Source organism: Hyla sarda, chromosome 3 (assembly GCF_029499605.1).
Source record: "Hyla sarda isolate aHylSar1 chromosome 3, aHylSar1.hap1, whole genome shotgun sequence".
Classification (NCBI taxonomy): domain Eukaryota; kingdom Metazoa; phylum Chordata; class Amphibia; order Anura; family Hylidae; genus Hyla; species Hyla sarda.
This window is the reverse complement of record NC_079191.1, coordinates 398,669,964-398,688,791: the sequence shown is the minus strand read 5'-3', so window position 1 is coordinate 398,688,791 and position 18,828 is coordinate 398,669,964. Positions and strand designations below refer to the sequence as shown.

The 18,828-nt window shown below is 43.0% G+C and overlaps 1 protein-coding gene across 2 annotated transcripts in view; it reads left to right on the top strand.

Moving 5' to 3' along the window:
• PPP1R21 (protein phosphatase 1 regulatory subunit 21) overlaps window positions 1-17,460 on the top strand; it is a 99,376-nt gene extending 81,916 nt beyond the window's left edge. For both annotated transcript variants that reach the window (XM_056568066.1, XM_056568067.1), the window contains exons 20-22: window positions 5-103; window positions 14,356-14,484; window positions 16,860-17,460. In XM_056568066.1, coding sequence (XP_056424041.1) covers window positions 5-103; window positions 14,356-14,484; window positions 16,860-16,889 — 258 coding nt within the window. In that variant the 3' untranslated portion in view covers window positions 16,890-17,460. The remainder of the gene's footprint in view (window positions 1-4; window positions 104-14,355; window positions 14,485-16,859) is intronic.
• The last annotated feature ends 1,368 nt before the right edge of the window (window positions 17,461-18,828 follow it).

Here is an 18,828-nt window from a genome sequence, read left to right as displayed (position 1 = left end):
TCAGTGCCGGGCCCTGGCGAAGAGATTAGCATTGGCAGAAAAATCCAATCAGAGCTTAACAGAAGAAACCAAAGCGGCCAGTCTGAGCATCAGCAGATTGCAGGTAAGGGCGGCCAGCTGGCATGTCAGTCCTCACACCCGTCCACTGATCTCTCACAATGACCGTCCAGAGGGAAGATCGTTGTGGCTAAATACAAAGGCCTGCGGCATGCCCACTATCCCCCGTCATATGAGCGATGTGCCAATAAATGTCAAGGAAGCAACACTTTTATTGTTATTGGTAAACAGCAGGCAAGCAATCCCAATGTATCAGGCTTAGTAATGGCTTATTGTGCAGCAATTGTGGTTAATACGAGACTCCTGTCACTGACTGCTACAGTAGTCGAGAAAATGTATTGCCAGGCAATTGTAAATGAGAGGAAAATGAGTATTTTCTAACAACATTCTCACCTGAAATCTTTACTTTTCATAACATGGGTAACAAAGCCCCTTATATCTGGTTCCTTCAAAGGAATACAGTGGTCCCTCAACATACGATGGTAATCCGTTCCAAATGGACCATCGTTTGTTGAAACCATCGTATGTTGAGGGATCCGTGCAATGTGAAGTATAGGACAGTGGTCTACAACCTGCGAACCTCCAGATGTTGCAAAACTCCAACACCCAGCATGCCAGGAAAGGCAACGGCTGTCCGGGCATGCTGGGAGTTGTAGTTTTGCAACATCTGGAGGTCCGCAGGTTGAAGACCACTGGTATTGGAGGATATAGTCACATGTCCCCCCGCTCCGGACCGTCACCGCTCGTCGCCGCTGCCCTGGATGTCGCCTTCCATCGCTGTCGCCGCGTCCCCGTGGTGTCCCCGACGCTCCGGCAAGGCCTCTGCTTCCCCGGCATCCTCGCTCTCCATCGTCGCTATGCACGCCGCTCCTATTGGATGACGGGTCGGCGTGTGCAGCGACATGATAACGACGATGGAGAGCGCCGGCGATGCAGAGGATCCCGAGGAGTACGCGTTGGAACCCCGCGGACAGGTAAGTGATCGTCACCGGAGCACACGGGGCACCGTAAACGGCTATCCGGTGGCAGCTGAAGCAGTCTGCGCTGCCGGATAGCCTTTTATGCGATGGTCCCGACATACAAAAGCATCGTATGTTGATGCTGCCTTCAACATGCGATGGCCTCTGAGAGGTCATCATATGTTGAAATGATCGTATGTCAGGGCCATCGTGGGTTGGGGGGTCACTGTATTCCAGTTTTAACAAATGCAATATTTTTTGCATAATTGAGAGTAGAATTTTCTAATGTTTTTTCTATCTACTTTTTTGGTAGATTTCAGTACCTCTGCTTCTAGGGATAAATAACGATACAGTTCTTGTTGTACTTGCAGGTACATGGCTTGTTATAGTCCAGTTATGTGATTCTAGAATAAATGTTATATGTACCTATAAATTGTCCTGCTAAAAATGCAACCTATTCCATAAAAAAAAAGTCCCATATACATCTGCCAAAAGGAAGAAATGTTATACAAAGGAGTTAAGGGAAAAAAATAAAAAAATTTTGGCAAAAGAAAAAACAGGCTGTGCCGGCAAGAGACTGCAGGGATAAAAATTTCTCCTGGTCATGCGATTAAATGTTTTTTAGCCATGCATTCTCTTGTTTCCCACAGCCAGTTTTTACATCTGATGGAGATATCATTTATTTACTTGGTTAGTTAGTTAGTTAATTAATTAATTAGATGTTATTTATTTTTATTTTATTTATTAAAGTGGAAACAAAATCTTTTTTCCCACTTCTATATTTATTTATTTTTATTGCATTCCATAATTTTTCTGTTGATTCATACAGAACCTGTTCTTGTGGGATATGCTGCATATTTGTTAGCAGCATAATTTTCAGGTACATATAACTTAATTCTATTATCTTTTAATTTCTGTGGGTAATGTTTGTAATGGGTTTTGTGTCACCATAGTCCAGTGTCTCTCAAACAGTGTGCCTCTAGCTGTTGCAAAACTTCAACTCCCAGCATGCCAGGACAGCCAAAGACTGGGATTTGTAGTTGTGCAACACCTGGAGGCACACTAGTTGTGGAATGCTGTTCTAGAGTATTGTTTGTTAAAAGTATTGTTTGGTTGGGGTCTCAGTGCTAATACCCCTACCGATCAGGAGAACGAGGCGGGGTAAGTACACGGCAGCGCGCTTTACTGCATGGCTTTAGCAACCTTTATCCCTCTTGTCCATTATAAGTCTATGGTCCAGCAAGACAAAGATCACCAAGAGCAGCGGAGTAAAGCACCCTAACGCACACTTATCCCTACTTGTTCTTCTGATCAGTGGTGATCTTAGCACTGAGACCTCGATCGAGCAAAACTTTCAAGGGCATTTCAAAATGTTTTATTTATTTTTTATTTTTTTAAAGTGACAAGGATGCTTTAGGATTTTGTATAGTATGTATAGATTTTCTGCAGGTTTCGACTTCCCTATTAGATTCTGCAACAAACCCTGCAGTGTATCCATCAAGTCTATCACCACTTATAAAGAATCTGTAACCACTTGTCTATTATCTGTGTATTTTACATCCTTTTTAATACCTACAACCAAAGAAAAAGCTGGCAATATCACCTATTACCATCCTTATGATATGTCATCAGTATCAGATTGGTGAGGATCTGACTCCCGCACCCCTACTGATCAGCTGATTGAAAGGCCTTAGTCCACCCATACCTGGCACACCGCTCCATACATTTCATAGTGGCTGTACATGGTATTGCAGCCTGTCTCATTGTTTGATGAGATCTCATGGACTTCTGATGATAGGAGAACCTTCCCTTTCTAGTCTCATTAATGGTAGATTAATCCAGTATTGTATCCCTACATTGTCACTTAGAGTTCCTTCTTCCATTCTCCTAATCACTTGTTTTTCTCTCTATATTCTTTGCACTATCGCTCAGCCGCCATTACGCCAACCCCCCCTTGAGTAGTTCTACCAGGTCTTACTTCACTCTTCATAAAGAGTCTGGAATAAAACTTGGTTGCACAACTTCCAAACTTTAAAGGGTATTGGATGCAAGATTAGTGCAATGTTTGCTCACAAAGCGAGAAGATTTATTGGAGTAGCATTTTTTTTCCTTCCATTGATTTCCTTTGTTAATGTGTTGTGGATGGTTACTACATCAGAAATCGGAGCCATTGTTGATCTACCGCCAGGGAAGTGTCATTGTTTTGGAGACGAGAATGCCATTGATTATTTAGCCGATCATTAACACAGATGGAGCCTGCTTTGGATGGCGTTATTACTCAGCAAGAAGAGAGAAATATTGAGCACGGAGCAGATCTCGCATAAGTGAATTATGATTGAGCCGCTTTGCTGCATGACGTTCCCCGCTGCAGATCAGTTCCACTGCAGTGCCCTGAAATGCAGACCAACTACGGACAATGTCAGCGACTATTCTAAGCACCTTAATGGAGATATATGTGAAGGGAATCCGTCACCACTTCACTGCCACCCTATCTGAGAGCAGCATGAAGTCATGGAAGATGCGCTGCATCAGTTTAACCTACAGCAAATACACAGATAATAGACATGCAAAATAAAAGTAGTGGTCCATTCTTCTTAAAGGGATCCTCTGGGGAACTAAACCCATAGCCCATCCTTTTCCTCTCGCCAACCTATTTATTTGTCTAAAGATCATTCATTAGCTATATAGAGCAGTTTCCCTTTTTCAGCTGTCACTTACACGCAGGGAGTGAGAAAAAATACGTCATTATCAGATCCTGCTTGTCTTGCAGGAGGGTTGGGACTAGGTCTCAGTGAGGGGTTTACACACAGACAAACACCACGTGATGTCTGGCTTCACAGCCACAGATCTCCCTTCTTTCCCTGTGCGAGGAGCTCAGTGAAGATTCTCAGTCACAACTCGGCACATAACTCTGCTCTTTTCCTGCTGTAGATCTAATCACGGACTGCTGCCATTCAGAGCATAGCATGATTTATTGCAAGGATCGTTTAAAAGAAAAGACATGTAGTGTTTGAGGCTGACAACAATATAGCATGCACACAGATAGTGAAAGCAATTGGCTGGCAGCCATTACACAGAGCTGCACTGACTTCTGGGAGTTGTAGTCTGGGCTGCAAGCAATGAAAAATAATTTTTAGGAGACAACAGGGGCCACAGGAGCTGGCACAATCACATATATAAACTACAGGGGACACAGAACAGGTATTGTGGTGGCTTTGGATCATTTTTATTTTTCTTAACTTCCCTGGAGCACCCTTTTAAGGTTATGTTCACACGGCATAATGTCCGTGCGGAATTCTGCCAGAATATTCCGCACGGACATTTCTCTATTTTCAATGCTGATTCCTGCGTCCACAGAAAAAATATACTTGTCAATTTTTTTTTTCTTCAGGTTACCATCTGAAATGCATTGCAGTCTGAGACGGCACATTTCCAAGCGGTCCTAGTGCCTGCTGGATTATTCAAATCCTGACATTCTGCAAATTTTTTGTCATGTGAACCCGGATTAAGAGTGTGTTAACACTTGATGGATACACTGCAGATTGGTTTTTCCCAATTTGCTTCAATAAGGAAAGTTAAAACCTGCAGCAAAGCTTCAGCTTATATCTACCTTTATGTGAACACAGTCTTAAAGTGTCCCTACGACTTTTAACGTGTCCTATAGTTTTGATAAGTCGAGATGCTGAGACCACCACCAATCAGTAGAACAAGCTGGAATAAGTGCACCGCAGCACTTAGACCCCGTAGACTTCTAGTAGAGCGAGACAAAGATCGCGGAGAGGCTGGAAGTAAAGCATGCTTATGCTGGTTCTCCTGATCGGTGGAGGTCTCAGCATTGAGACCCAGACCAATCAGTAGTTTTCACATGTCTCTAGGACAGTGTTTCCTAATCGGTGTGCCTCCTGCTGTTGCACAATTACAACTACCAGCATGCCCGGACAGCCATTGGCTGTCCGGGCATGCTGGGAGTTGTAGTTTTGCAACAGATGGAGACACTGGTGTGGAAACACTGCTCCAGATAGCCGATGTGTCGTTGCTCTTTGAATAATGTTTTCCATATGTTTTCTTCTGGATCCAACCTGTTTACCCTTGCTCACTGCATTGACACTTTTGTCACCGAGCCAGATAAGTAGAGGCTCTTTGTAGCCAGACATTTTTGATCTCATGTTAATTTCGTCACCGTGTAGCAAAGAATATTAGAAGTCTCTGCTGATTTCTCTTTGGTTCTTACATCAGGCCCGATAGCTTCTTAGAAATGTCTTCTAAATAGCATTTCATTTTTCCTCTGTGTATTATTGCCTTTCATCCCATTCTCTCTCCGTTCTTATCTGCTCTCCTTCCCTGCGCGCTTTATTCCCTGATAACCTTTATGTTGAAGAATACAGATTGCCATCAGCGCTGCTCCGGTCTCGTGTTTTGGACATGAATAATGTAGTCTGCCATTTGTGCACTGTCAGGAAGATGTATGGACAATTTAATAACAGCAAAGTCCAAAGAAGGAGAGATATATTTATAGTATATATGTATATTATATATATATATATATATATATATATATATATATATATATATATAAACATAGACTAAAATATTTATTCTATGTTCCTATAGCTGGACAATTTATGGCCTATCTTTGCGTGAATTCTCCACATCTATTTTCTTAACCCTTGCATATTTGTGAGATGTAACCCGTGTCTTCTGCTTGTGAGCTTAGATAAAGGGAGGAATCCCTAAAGCTTGTCTCTACAAAAATCTGTTAGTCCAATAAAAAAAGTATTATAAGATACTGCAACATTGTTGGATTTTGCATATATATATATATATATATATATATATATATATATATATATAGAGATATATATAGAGATATATATATATCCTCTTTTTAGTTTAGATTTTATTCTATTATAATTTTTTATTCTTATTTACAGAGTTAGTTTTCAATATTAGACATCTTGTAATATTTAGGTGACCTTTCTTTACTAATAATGAATTGATAGATAATAGATTTCTTTCTTTTAACATGAGGAGCTCTAAATCCCCTGCATAGACATAGAGAATTGATTACATTTATCTTCCTGCAGCCACCTCTAGAGGGAGCTTGACAGCTATTTGCATACTGTTGACACTCTAGTGGTGGCTGTAGGCAGCCAGAATGTTATGTGGAGCCTTGTATTAAAAGAAAATGGTTGTTACATGTGCTGGTGCAGGACAATATAAATTTGGGTGGGGCCATTGGAGGTCATGCCCCCTTTTTGCCAACATAGTCTACTTTGTAAAAGCGCATTCACACTACAGAATCTCTGCCTGTAGGGAGGTGCAGCATTGTGGAGAGCTTTGTGTGTGAGATTGAGGATTTTGTACTGTATTCTGGACTGAATTGGGAGGGACTGGCACAGGGAGGAGGCGACGGTGTAGCGGCTGGAGAGGAAGATGAGTCTGGCTGCGACATTAAGGATGGAGTGGAGAGGAGAGAGTTTGGAGAAAGGAAGGTCTATTAGTAAAGAGTTACAGTAGTCGAGGCGGGAGTGAATCAAAGCAATAATGAGAGTTTTAGCAGTTTCAGTAGTGAGAAACGGGCGGATTCTGGAAAGGTTTTTGAGATGCAGGTGACAAGAACATGAAAGGGACTGAATATGGGGAGTGAAAGACAGATCAGAGTCAAGTATAACTCCAAGACAGTGAGCCTGCTGCCCGGGAATTATGGTAGTACCACATACCGAGATGGAAATGTCAGGGTTAGGCACAGTATCAGTTGATGGAGAAAAGACAAGAAGTTCTGTTTTAGAAAGATTTAGTTTCAGATATAAAGAGGACATGATGTCTGAGACGGCAGAGAGACAGTCACTGGTATTCTGTAGGAGTGCAGGGGTGATGTTGGAGGAAGAGGTATAGAGTTGGGTGTCATCAGCATAGAGGTGGTACTGGAAACCGAATCTACTGATTGTTTTTCCAATGGGTGATGTGTAGAGTGAAAAGAGTAGAGGACCCAGGACCGATCCCTGAGGAACCCCGACAGCAAGGAGAAGAGGAGAAGAAGTAGAGCCAGAAAACGAGACGCTAAAGGAGCGGCCAGAGAGATAGGAGGAAAACCAGGCGAGAGCAGAGTCCTTGAGACCGATGGAGCGGAGACTACTGAGGAGGAGTTGGTGATCCACAGTGTCCAAAGCCGCAGACAGGTCCAAGAGAATCAGTAAAGAGAAATTGCCATTTGATTTGGCCGTCAGAAGATCGTTAGTGACTTTGGTTAGGGCCGTTTCTGTGGAGTGAAGGGAGTGGAAACCAGACTCTAAGGGGTCAAGGAGAGAGTTCTCGGAGAACTCAGTTTTTTACACTTTAACAGGAGGATGAACCTATAAAGTCCCTTTCCTCAATGTAGGCTCCAGCACAAAAGATATAGAAGAATAGTGGAGGTTAATCAGAAATGAACTAAATATAACACGTACAGTGTGTGCACAAGGCACCAGAAAAAACCTCCAGACAATAATCCATTTAGAAATATTAAAATATTAGTTCTTTATCGATATGAAAATAACATTAAAAAAAGTGCATATAAGGAATCGTACAAAAGGACAATAATGAAAAACCAGGATGCTGGGGTCCTGATCACACAGTGGACTGTATGTCTGTATAAGATGTAATGCTACAAGAATAGATCACCGCTGTGCATGTATAGTACATAAATGACTAGTGAGAGGTAAATAACCAGCAAAGGATAAAATATATAGGGTATAAGGTGCCACAGTGTAAAAAGTATACAGTTTTAAAGGGGTACTCCACCCCTAGACCTCTTAACCCCTTTCCCCTCAATGCAAGTCTATGGGAGGGGGCGTGACGGCCTTCATGCCCCCTCCCATAGACTTGCATTGAGGGGACGGGGCGTGACGTCACACGGGGGCAGAGTCGTGACGTCACGAACTTCCGTTCCTGTGGTCGGGACCCAGACCCTCCAGCACTTCCGGACAAGAAACAAGTGGGTGCCGCATGCTATATTGCGGGGGTCCCCTTTGGATAGAGGATAAGATGTCTAGGGGTGGAGTACCCCTTTAAAACAGTATACTTTTTACACTGTGGCACCTTACACCCTATATATTTTATCCTTTGCTGGTTATTTACCTCTCACTAGTCATTTATGTACTATACATGCACAGCGGGGATCTATTCTTGTAGCATTACATCTTATACAGACATACAGTCCACTCTGTGATCAGGACCCCAGTATCCTGTTTTTTTTATTATTGTCCTTTTATGGGATTCCTTATATGTAATTTTTTTATGTTCTTTTCATATCAATAAATAACTAATATTTGAATATTCAATATAAACTGATTATTGTCTGGAGGTTTTTTCTTGTGCCTTGTACACACACTGTAGGTGTTATACTTTAACAGGAGGAGTGAAGGCCTTGCTTATAAGAGCTTACAGTCTGAGGAATGGGGTTTAGACCTAATGCAGAAAGTGCTTTATTGATGCAATGGACCAGCCATGCTTTATAGAAAGGGGAGTTCACATAAAGGTGGGGGATCCAGTCACCAACCAATCTCTGAATGTCTTAAGTGCATGGAGTATAGGGGGACACTCCTGGATGATAGTTTCGGGGGGGTGGGGGGTGACAGTAGGGGAGACAGATTATAGAGTGTGTGAGGCCTGAAGAGATGTGTCTTTGTTTATAACCTGTTTTGCATATATGTATTCCTTTTGTATTGTAATTTTTGTTAAGAAGAATAATAGTGTCTTTAGGGAATGTTTAGAACGATGGATGTTGGGTAACAGTCTTAAGTTATTGCATTTCAGAGCACTGGTGCAGCACAAGGAAAGTCTTGGAGATGAGAGTGAGAGGTTTGGGTTATAGAAGATGTTAGTGTTAGATCATTAGTAGAGCGGAGAGAACGTGTAGGATGGTAGACAGAGATGAGAGAGGAGATGTAGGGAGGTGCAGCACTGGGGAGAGCATTGTGGGTAAGACTGAGGATTTTGTACTGCATTCTGGACTGAATGGGATTGAACCAGTGTAGTGACTGACACAGGGGGAGGCATTGGTGTAATGGCTGGAGAGGAGGAAGAGTCTGGCGGCAGCGGTAGATTTAGCCATGACAGTGTATGCAATCCGAAGATTGCATGTAATAGTCCCCTATGGGGACTATAAAAGTGTGTGTGTGTGTGTGTGTGTGTGTGTGTGTGTGTATATATATATATATATATATATATATATATATATATTTAAATCCCTTTTATAAACTTTTTTTTTAACCCCTTCCCTAATAAAAGTTTGAATCACCCCCCTTTTCCCATTTAACCCCTTCCCGCTATGGGACATATGCATACTTCCAGCTCCTGACACCTTCGCGCACTGGGACGTATGGAAACGTCCCCGCGCTCTCCTGCGCTGCCACGGGCAGCTCAGGAGATCGCCAGCAGGACCCAGCTCTCAAGCACAGCCGGGGACCCGCCACAGCTGTCGTGGCCATGATCGCGCCGGTCCCAGCAACATTAACTCCATAGATGCCGTGATCAATCCTGATCACGGCATCTATGGTGTTGACAGGGTGCTCCCTCTGTTCATCAACGGCGGCGCTGTACGATCGCGGGTTGTCGTAGGTTGCTGTGACAGCAGGAGGTCACATGATGACCTCCTGTCTGTCAGCTACGGAAGCCTGTGAGATCCAGCCACAGGCTGGATCGCACCGGCTGCAGCATGTGCAGCCAATCAGACTATACTGTGCTGCAGTACAAACATATTGCAGCATAGTATACCCTGTAAAAAGTGGAAAAAAAAGTTCTTCAATAAAAGTATGAAAAATTTAAAAAAAAAGCCCAATTCCCAATTAAAGCCCTGTATTGTCATAAAAAAAAATAAAAACACAAATCATAAACATATTAAGTATTGTCACGTCCATAATGATGTGTACTATAAAGCTATAATGTAAATTATCCCGCACGGTGAACGCCATAAAAAAAAAGCACTAAATTTGCCAATTTTGGTGCAAAATTGGAATAAAAAAATCAAAAAGGTAGCATGTATCGCAAAAAAGATACCAATAAAAAGTAAAGCTTGTCCTGCAAAATATAAGCCCTTACTCAGTGGTATCGGCCAAAAAATATAACTGCTGTCTTAACATAACACAAAAAAGGGAACATATTTTGTTTCCTATTTCTGAGCAAAACTAACATAGAAAGCTATATAAAATGGGTATCGCCATCATTGTACCGACCCACAGAATAAATATAACCTCACTTTTGCCGCACAGTGAACGCCATAAAAAAAAATTTTTAAACGCCAGAAATTTTCCAGTTTTTCATAATAATCTGGAGTTTTTCACACAAAATGCATCATGTGTCAACAAAACTGCACGAAAAAACTCTCTCAGAATTGCTCTGCCCAAAAAAAGCGTTCGATAGTTATTACCATTTAAAGAGACTTGTCAAATAAAAAAATAAATAAAAAAGAGCCTGGTCATTAAGGTAAAAAAAAAAGGTCCGTCCTTAAGGGGTTAAAAAAATTATATTTATTATATATATATATATATATATATATATATACGGTAATATAAAAATAAGGAAGAGCAGCACAACCAAAGAAAAAAATAGGTGGGTGCAAGCACCTAGTTGGCCCTGGTCAAAGGCCCAAATCCAAATAAAGTAGCAGAAGATAGTCTCAGCACTCCAAAAAAATGGTGGAAAAAATGGTGGCTTTATTCCATATCACAAATACAAGAGCAATGTTTCGGCTGCCCGTGCAGCCTTTTTTTCAAGCATGTCAAGTGACCAAAGTAGGGTGTTTAAATTCAACATCCAAGATAATGAAGTGTACATAAAGTGTAATAAACAATTAATACAAAAGATAAAAAAAATCTGGGATTATATTAGGTGCATACATAAGAAAGTGCATCATAAATGAGACAAAGGCATTTGTCTAGATAATGGTGCAAAAAATTGTAAAATCGCATGAAAAAGATACAAAACAGCTCAATTACTAAAATATAAAACATTAATAACCAAAGTGGGGGCAGGGTCACGGCAGAACACTCACCGGATACAACTGTAAACATGGAGGCTGCACGCCATTCTGGCATGTCTGCTTGTGCGGCTGCGTAGTGTACAAGATGCAGAATATGGGTGTTGTCCAATCAGCTCTCAGGAGACTCGATCACATGATGAGCGGCGAAGTGAGTTCGCGGCGCATGCGCACCAAGGACTGGATGGCCCTCGGAGCCATCTTGGAACAGGGAAAAATACCAGGTGAGCAGTGACTCCGTATTGGATATCCAAAGAAGTGGAAAATCAACCATATAAAGGCAAGAATATGGGAAGTAAGAGAAAAGAAATGACATAATATAGAAAAAGACAATAAACAGAAGAAAGGAATGAATAAAAACAAAGAATTGGCCAAACATTAAAGAAAAAAATATAAAAGTTAAAAATAAAATTAAAAAATAAATCACAAAAGAAGAAAAATAATAATTGGTAAAAATTTGTAAAAAAAATTAAGAAAATGACAAAAAAATAAATAAAATAAATGAAAAAATAAAGAAATTGAGAAGCAAAAAAATAAAAAAAAAGGACAAAAGAAAATTAAAACAGGCTATAGTATATGATGAACCTGCCAGTCTAATATATTCATGAGATCCGCCTCCAAGGTGACATTTTGGTCTGTCCATACTCCATTGTTCCGACCAGTGTGGTATGAACCCCACTAGTCCAAACGTCTGGCAGCTAAGACGACTCATGTCTTGCATCAAGCCGCCAGCCAGAAAAATGGAGCAGTGGCCATGGACCATACATTGGTCACTTATCAACTCTGCACAGAGCATAAGACTTGGGTGTCATCCAATGTTATAGAGGGGCCATTAACGAAGAATGGTCACCACCACCTATTGCATATTTTTGGTCACCTTGTATACCCTAAAGAAATGTATAAAATTTTACCTGTGCTGCCGTGTCAGAATAAAGAAAATTTTGCATTCGAGCTTTTGCTGCGCTGGACAATCCTTTCTTTGCTATTTATTGTTACATGGTTATAGTGCAGGAGACATCTATTTTGTACATTTGATAAATACGGGCAAGTAAGAGTTTGTTTAGCTCAGACTGGGTCAATACTGCAGCTCTGCATCCGTCCAGGCATTGTTCACGTATTCACCTTATCCATACGTTGAGAGTGGTTTTTAAAGGGTTACTCCGCTCCCCAGCATTCAGGAACTCAGTGTTCACATTGAGTTCCTGAACGCTGTGTGCGGGCTTCCGTGTTCACGCCCACCCCCTCATGATGTCACGGCCTGCCCTCTCAATCAAAGTCTATGTCCATAGACTTGCATTGAGGGGGCGGGGCGTGATGTCACATGACGGGGTGTGAACACGGAAGCCCGCACACAGAGTTCAGGAACTCAATGTTCCGGACGCTGAGGAGCGGAGTAACCCTTTAACATTAAATGTATATTTTTAAATAAAGATTTATGATATTAAAGGGGTACTCCGGTGGAAAACTCTTTTTTTTTTTTTTTTTAAATCAACTGGTGCCAGAAAGTTAAACAGATTTGTAAATTACTTCTATTAAAAAAAATCTTTAGCCTTCCAGTACTTATTAGCAGCAGAGGAAATTCTTTTCTTTTTGAATTTCTTTTTTGTCTTGTCCACTGCTCTCTGCTGACACCTGATGCCCATATCAGAAACTGTCCAGAGCAGGAGAAAATCCCCATTGCAAACCTCTCCTGCTCTTGTCAGTTCCTGACATGGACAGAGGTGTCAGCAGAGAGCACTGTGGTCAGACAAAAAAAGAAATTAAAAAAGAGAAGAATTTCCTCTGTAGCCTACAGCTGCTAATAACTACTGAAAGGATTACGATTTTTAAATAGAAGTAATTTACCAATCTGGCACCAGTTCATTAAAAATAAAAAGTTTTCCACCGGAGTACCCCTTTAACACAAGTGGTATCTAGAACTCCATTTTTTCTTTTGGTTGTATACACTTATGATCTGTAAGGGTCACCTACTAGATCTGGTGGCATCTATTGACCTGTGCCACCACCACTTCTGAAGATTGGCAGACCCAAGCGGAAGAAGGCGACCAGTTGCCATTCCTGGGGCTTGTATTGCCAAATCTCAGATATTCATAGCTCAAAGTCCGTCTTTGGATTGGCTGTTTGACCAGTAGGTGGCAGCACACAAATTGGAATGGATTTGGTTTTTCTTCACATAGTACAACCTCTGGCACTTCAGCTATTGCAAAACTACAACTCCCATCGTACCCTAACAACTAAAGACTAGAGTCCTTGGGTTTCCTTTGGGTTCAACAGAAAGGGAAAAATTAAATAAAGCTAATGAAATATGATGCCGAACATCCACAGTACATGCAGTAAATGTCTTATAGATGTAGGTGTCTCCTCAGGTGATCGAGCTTCTGACCTGCTTGCGGCCTCTGGATTGCCAACCACCTCTGGTGGCCACAAGCCGGCTTGAGGGATCCCGTGGACCTTAGATCTTGCGATAGACATGGCACCCTTTTGTATAAGATGTAAGATCTTGAGGCTATGCCATAAATGTCCAGTTGGGAATACCCTTTAAATAGGAATCCACAGCATGGTCAACATCAAGGGTCTCCAAACTGTGGACCTCCAGCTGTTGCAAAACTACTATTCCCAGTATGTGCTGTGTGGGCCACAGTTTGGAGACCACTGGAGCTTTCCTCCATGGATTTGAAAAGCTGTCTACTGAACCAAAAGAGGAGTTAGTGACTTGTCATTTATTGCTGTGTTTCCGGTATTTTATAGTCAGGACATGGATCAGATCAGGGCAAAATCCGTGGCATGGAAAGTAAAAATCTGCATCAGAAAAATCTGAGGGTATATACCTGGATTTCTGACATACGTGGTGCATTCATTGTCTGCATGGGGCCTAGTGGTGGCAACCCCTTCTTCGTCGGTGGATCAGGGATCCCCAGGCATTTGAATGGACTCGGCCGCTTCTGGGAAAGTGTAGTAGGGCAGGAAAATGGCAGTCCATCAAATGAATGTCAGTCTATGTCAATGTTTCCCAACCAGAATGCCTCCAGCTGGTGCAAAACTACAACTCCCAGCATGCACGGACAGCCAAAGGCTGTCCGTGCATGTTGGGAGTTGTAGTTTTACAACAGCTGGATGCACCCTGGTTGGGAAAGAGTGGTCTATGTAATGACATGCATAGACCAGAGTAGAAGTTACTGATGGTTGGCGCTCTACACTTTGGTTTATGGATTAGGGCTCTAAGGAGAGACCTCACCCGCTATGACAACCCATATGCAAAACAAGTCCTTGAAATTGAAGACCCTGTACCATGGACTAACGTCAATAACCTTTTCTTCTTGGCAGGATGAGTTAATCACAACAAAGAGAAGTTATGAGGACCAGCTGAGCATGATGAGCGACCACCTCTGCGTCATGAACGAAACGCTAACAAAGCAACGGGAGGAAATAGATACACTGAAGATGGCTAGTAAGGTAAGTGAGGGAGAAATGAAGAAACCACAGAAAAAAAGAAAAAGTACACTGTATAACGCACACCTAATATCTCCTAAATACCGTATTTATCGGGGTATACCACGCACCGGCCTATAACATGCACCCTCATTTTACCAAGGATATTTGGGTAAAAAAAGTTTTTTACCCAAATATCCTTGGTAAAATGAGGGTGCGTGTGTGTGTGCATGTGTATACCCCGATACACCCCCAGGAAAGGCAGGGGGAGAGAGGCCGTCGCTGCCCGCTTCTCTCCCCCTGCCTTTCCTGGGGTCTAGAGCCCTGCTGCCGCCCCTTCTCTCCCCCTGGCTATCGTCGCCGCTGCCCCTTCTCTCCCCCTGGCTTACGTCGCCGCTGCCCCTTCTCTCCCCCTGGCTATCGTCGCCGCTGCCCCTTCTCTCCCCCTGGCTATCGTCGCCGCTGCCCCTTCTCTCCCCCTGGCTATCGTCGCCGCTGCCCCTTCTCTCCCCCTGGCTATCGTCGCCGCTGCCCCTTCTCTCCCCCTGGCTATCGTCGCCGCTGCCCCTTCTCTCCCCCTGGCTATCGTCGCCGCTGCCCCTTCTCTCCCCCTGGCTATCGTCGCCGCTGCCCCTTCTCTCCCCCTGGCTATCGTCGCCGCTGCCCCTTCTCTCCCCCTGGCTATCGTCGCCGCTGCCCCTTCTCTCCCCCTGGCTATCGTCGCCGCTGCCCCTTCTCTCCCCCTGGCTATCGTCGCCGCTGCCACTTCTCTCCCCCTGTCTATCGTCGCCGCTGTCCCTTCTCTCCCCCTGGCTATCGGTGCCGCTGCCCCTTCTCTCCCCCTGGCTATCGGCGCCGCTGCCCCTTCTCTCCCCCTGGCTATCGGCGCCGCTGCCCCTTCTCTCCCCCTGGCTATCGGTGCCATTGCCGGCACCGCTGCCCCGTTGCCTCCCCCCTCCCCGGTTGTATAATTACCTGTTGCCGGGGTCGGGTCCGCGCTGCTTCTGGCCTCCGGTGTGGTGTCCCCTGTGTTGTTATTATGCGCTGCGAGACGCAACGACGAGTGACTTCTTCAACTTGACGTCACTCGTCATTGCGCCGCGCATAGCAACGATGCAGGGGACGCCACATCGGAGGCCAGAAGCAGCACGGACCGACCCAGGCAACAGGTAATTATACAATCGGGGATGGGGGAGGCAACAAGGCAGCGGAGCCGGCAATGGGGCAGAGGCACCGATAGCCAGGGGGAGAGAAGCGGCGGCAGCAGGGCTCTAGACCCCAGGAAAGGCAGGAGGAGAGAAGCGGGCAGCGACGGCCACTCTCCCCCTGCCTTTCCTTGGGGCTTGTGCGGGGTCAGAAAAACCGGGGATGGGGGAGGCAATGGGGCTCCGGCGCCGGCAGTCTCTGGACCCCAGGATAGGCAGGGGCAGAGAAGCCGGCAGGTCTCCGCACCTGCAAAAGCCGCTGCAGTTCATTGATTTAAAGTGCCTGCTTTAAATCATTGAACTGCAGCGGCTTATCGGTGTATAACACGCAGATAGACTTTAGGCAAAAAATTTGTGTTATACGCCGATAAATACGGTACATGTCAATCTTTATTAAATTATACACAAAAAGCTATTTATTAAACAAAGCACATTCAATTAGACAGATCCCCACTAAAAACATTTAAAGGGGTTATCCAGCATAAGGTGATTTTATTACGTACCTGGCAGACAGTAATGGACATGCTTAGGAAGGATCGGTGCTTGTCTTGGGCCTAATGGCTATGTTGTGAGATTACCATAATACTGTGACTAGCTGTTTGTGAACTGTTTGACTTTTCTTTTTTTGACTACAAATCCCAAAATCCAACCACTGAGACCCCTGTTATCTCCAGAATGGGACCCAACTTCTGCTGAGCACCCAAGCCCCCAGCTTTAGAGACGAACTGGTATTGGTTGTGACTGGCCACTCGGCCAATCACCAGAGGCTGCGGCCCTTGATTGACCGTGCAGACCGTCACTGCCGACACCAGTTGGTCTCGGTAGGTGGTGGCCGGAGTGCTCAGCAGGAGAAGTTGGGTCCTATTCTGGAGATCACAGGTCTCAGTGGTTTGAGCCTCCAGATAGTGGATAAGTTTATTTTATTTTTTTTTTAATTGGAGTACCTCTTTAAAAAAAAAGGTTAATATTTTGATAAATCTAGAAATGATGAATTGATATTTCATAATGAAATTTTTTTTTTAAAAGTTAGGGGATTTAACAAAATGAAATGATGTAAGATAAATGACCCCTCAGACGGCAGCTTTATTCTATTTCATGTATGGAATCTCTGGAGCCTTATACATGTGGGGGAGGTTTAATGTATCGTATGTTTTAATTTAATTTATTTCCTTGTTTTTCCTTTTGTGGCCGCAGGGAAATTCTAAGAAGAACAAAAATCGATAGTTGATGCATATGAGCGCATATCACGCTGCTGCTGGATCCACCCTGCAGAACGCTCTTTGCTCGGCGAAGATTTCTGCCATCACCTTATCCCTGTGATATATGTGAATGGAATCCCTTCTCTCTGTGAAAGGATCTCGCCAAACACCTTCCCCGTGTCCTGACCACGCCTGTGACCTGACCGGAAGGTTTGGAACGCCATCAAGAATATTTCCACTTCATGATTTTTACCTCCTTTAAAAATTTTTACAATGCACTTTTTTTTTTGTTTAACCAGATTTTATTTCGTTACACTATACAGCTTTAAAGTGGTTTTTGTTTTTGTACTTTTTTTCAGGCTTCATTTATACAACACGAAATGTCTGTAATTGTACGTTCTGTTCTGTAAGAGACTTGTATTACTACATTGTTTTTGCTCTGGGACCTCATACCACAGAGACGTAAAGGGAGAATTTTGTTCCATTCAAGGTCTGTTTACTTACAAATAAACCATACGAATATGCCTCCAATTGTGAAACCTTAATGTCTGTACATTGAACAAAACAAACAAAGTTTATCAATAAATTCTTACAAAATGACAGTCTGTATTTATGCCACATTTTTAAAGATCTGCTTGGCTTAAAGGGGTACTCTGGTGGAAAACTTTTTTTTTTTTTTTTTTTTTTTTTTTTTTTTATCAACTGGTGCAAGAAAGTTAAACAGATTTGTAAATTACTTATATTAAAAAAATCTTAATCCTTCCAGTACTTATTAGCTGCTGAATACTACAGAGGAAATAATTTTCATTTTGGAACACAGAGTTCTCTGCTTAAACACTCTTACTAGCCCGCTGACAATGGCCCTGATTTACTAAGAGTGCCAGGTTATTTTCAGAGCGTTTTTTTTTCCCCCCCACTATTTTTTCTCACACGTATTTATCAATGTTTCGCACATGTCGGGAAAATTCTGTCTCATGATGATATTAAATTCTGTCGCACAGGAAAAATAAAGCGTAAAGCAAATAAATAAAGCAAAGTAAATCTGCACCAGGACGTAACTTTACATTCATGGTCGTTAATGGGAGAACAAGCAAAAAGTAAAAAAAAAAAAAAAAAAAAAAAAGGAAATGAAAGCCAAGATTAAAAAATAAATAAAAAAATAAAAGAAATTCCCAAAATAAAATAAATAAATAAATAAAAAATGTAATATAAAAACCTACTAAGGGGACAAAGTAACAGGATTTTTAAAAACCCCACACTTTTTAACAGATTCCCCACACCTCAGGGCAGTCGGGTTTTCAAGTTCAGTAAGGCTGGGTTCACACTACGTTTTCTCCCATACGGGAGCGCATACGGCAGGGGGGAGCTAAAACCTCGCGCTCCCGTATGCCTTCGTATGCGCTCCCGTATGTCATTCATTTCAATGAGACGTTCGGTCCGGTCGGCTCATTTTTGCGCCGTATGCGCTTTTACAACCGGACCTAAAACTGTGGTCAACCACGGTTTGAGGTCCGGTCGTAAAAGCGCATACGGCGCAAAAATGAGCCGACCGGACCGAACGTTTCACTCCGGCCGGCTCATTGAAACCCAGCCTTATTCACTATTTTTCTGGTGGGTTTTTAAATACAACTGTCCGGTTTTCAGGAAAATGTCGGGAACACGCCCCTAATTATGCGAACCACGCCCCTTTAGTCGTGTTTAAAAAAATACTCAGAGTAATTGGAAAACCGTTTGGTTTTTACCAGTAAAATGTGTCACACAAAGTGTCGCAGAGGACGTGCAACACAAATTGTGTCGTATAACCCGATAAAAAGAGTCGGGATGATGTTAGTAAATCAGGGCTAATATGGGATAGCACTTAGGCACTTTCAGGCATGTTTACATATGGCACCTTGACCAGTCCGTTGTTTACATTGTATTTGATGAGCCAGGCATACAGGTACTAGCAGGATTAATGATATGAT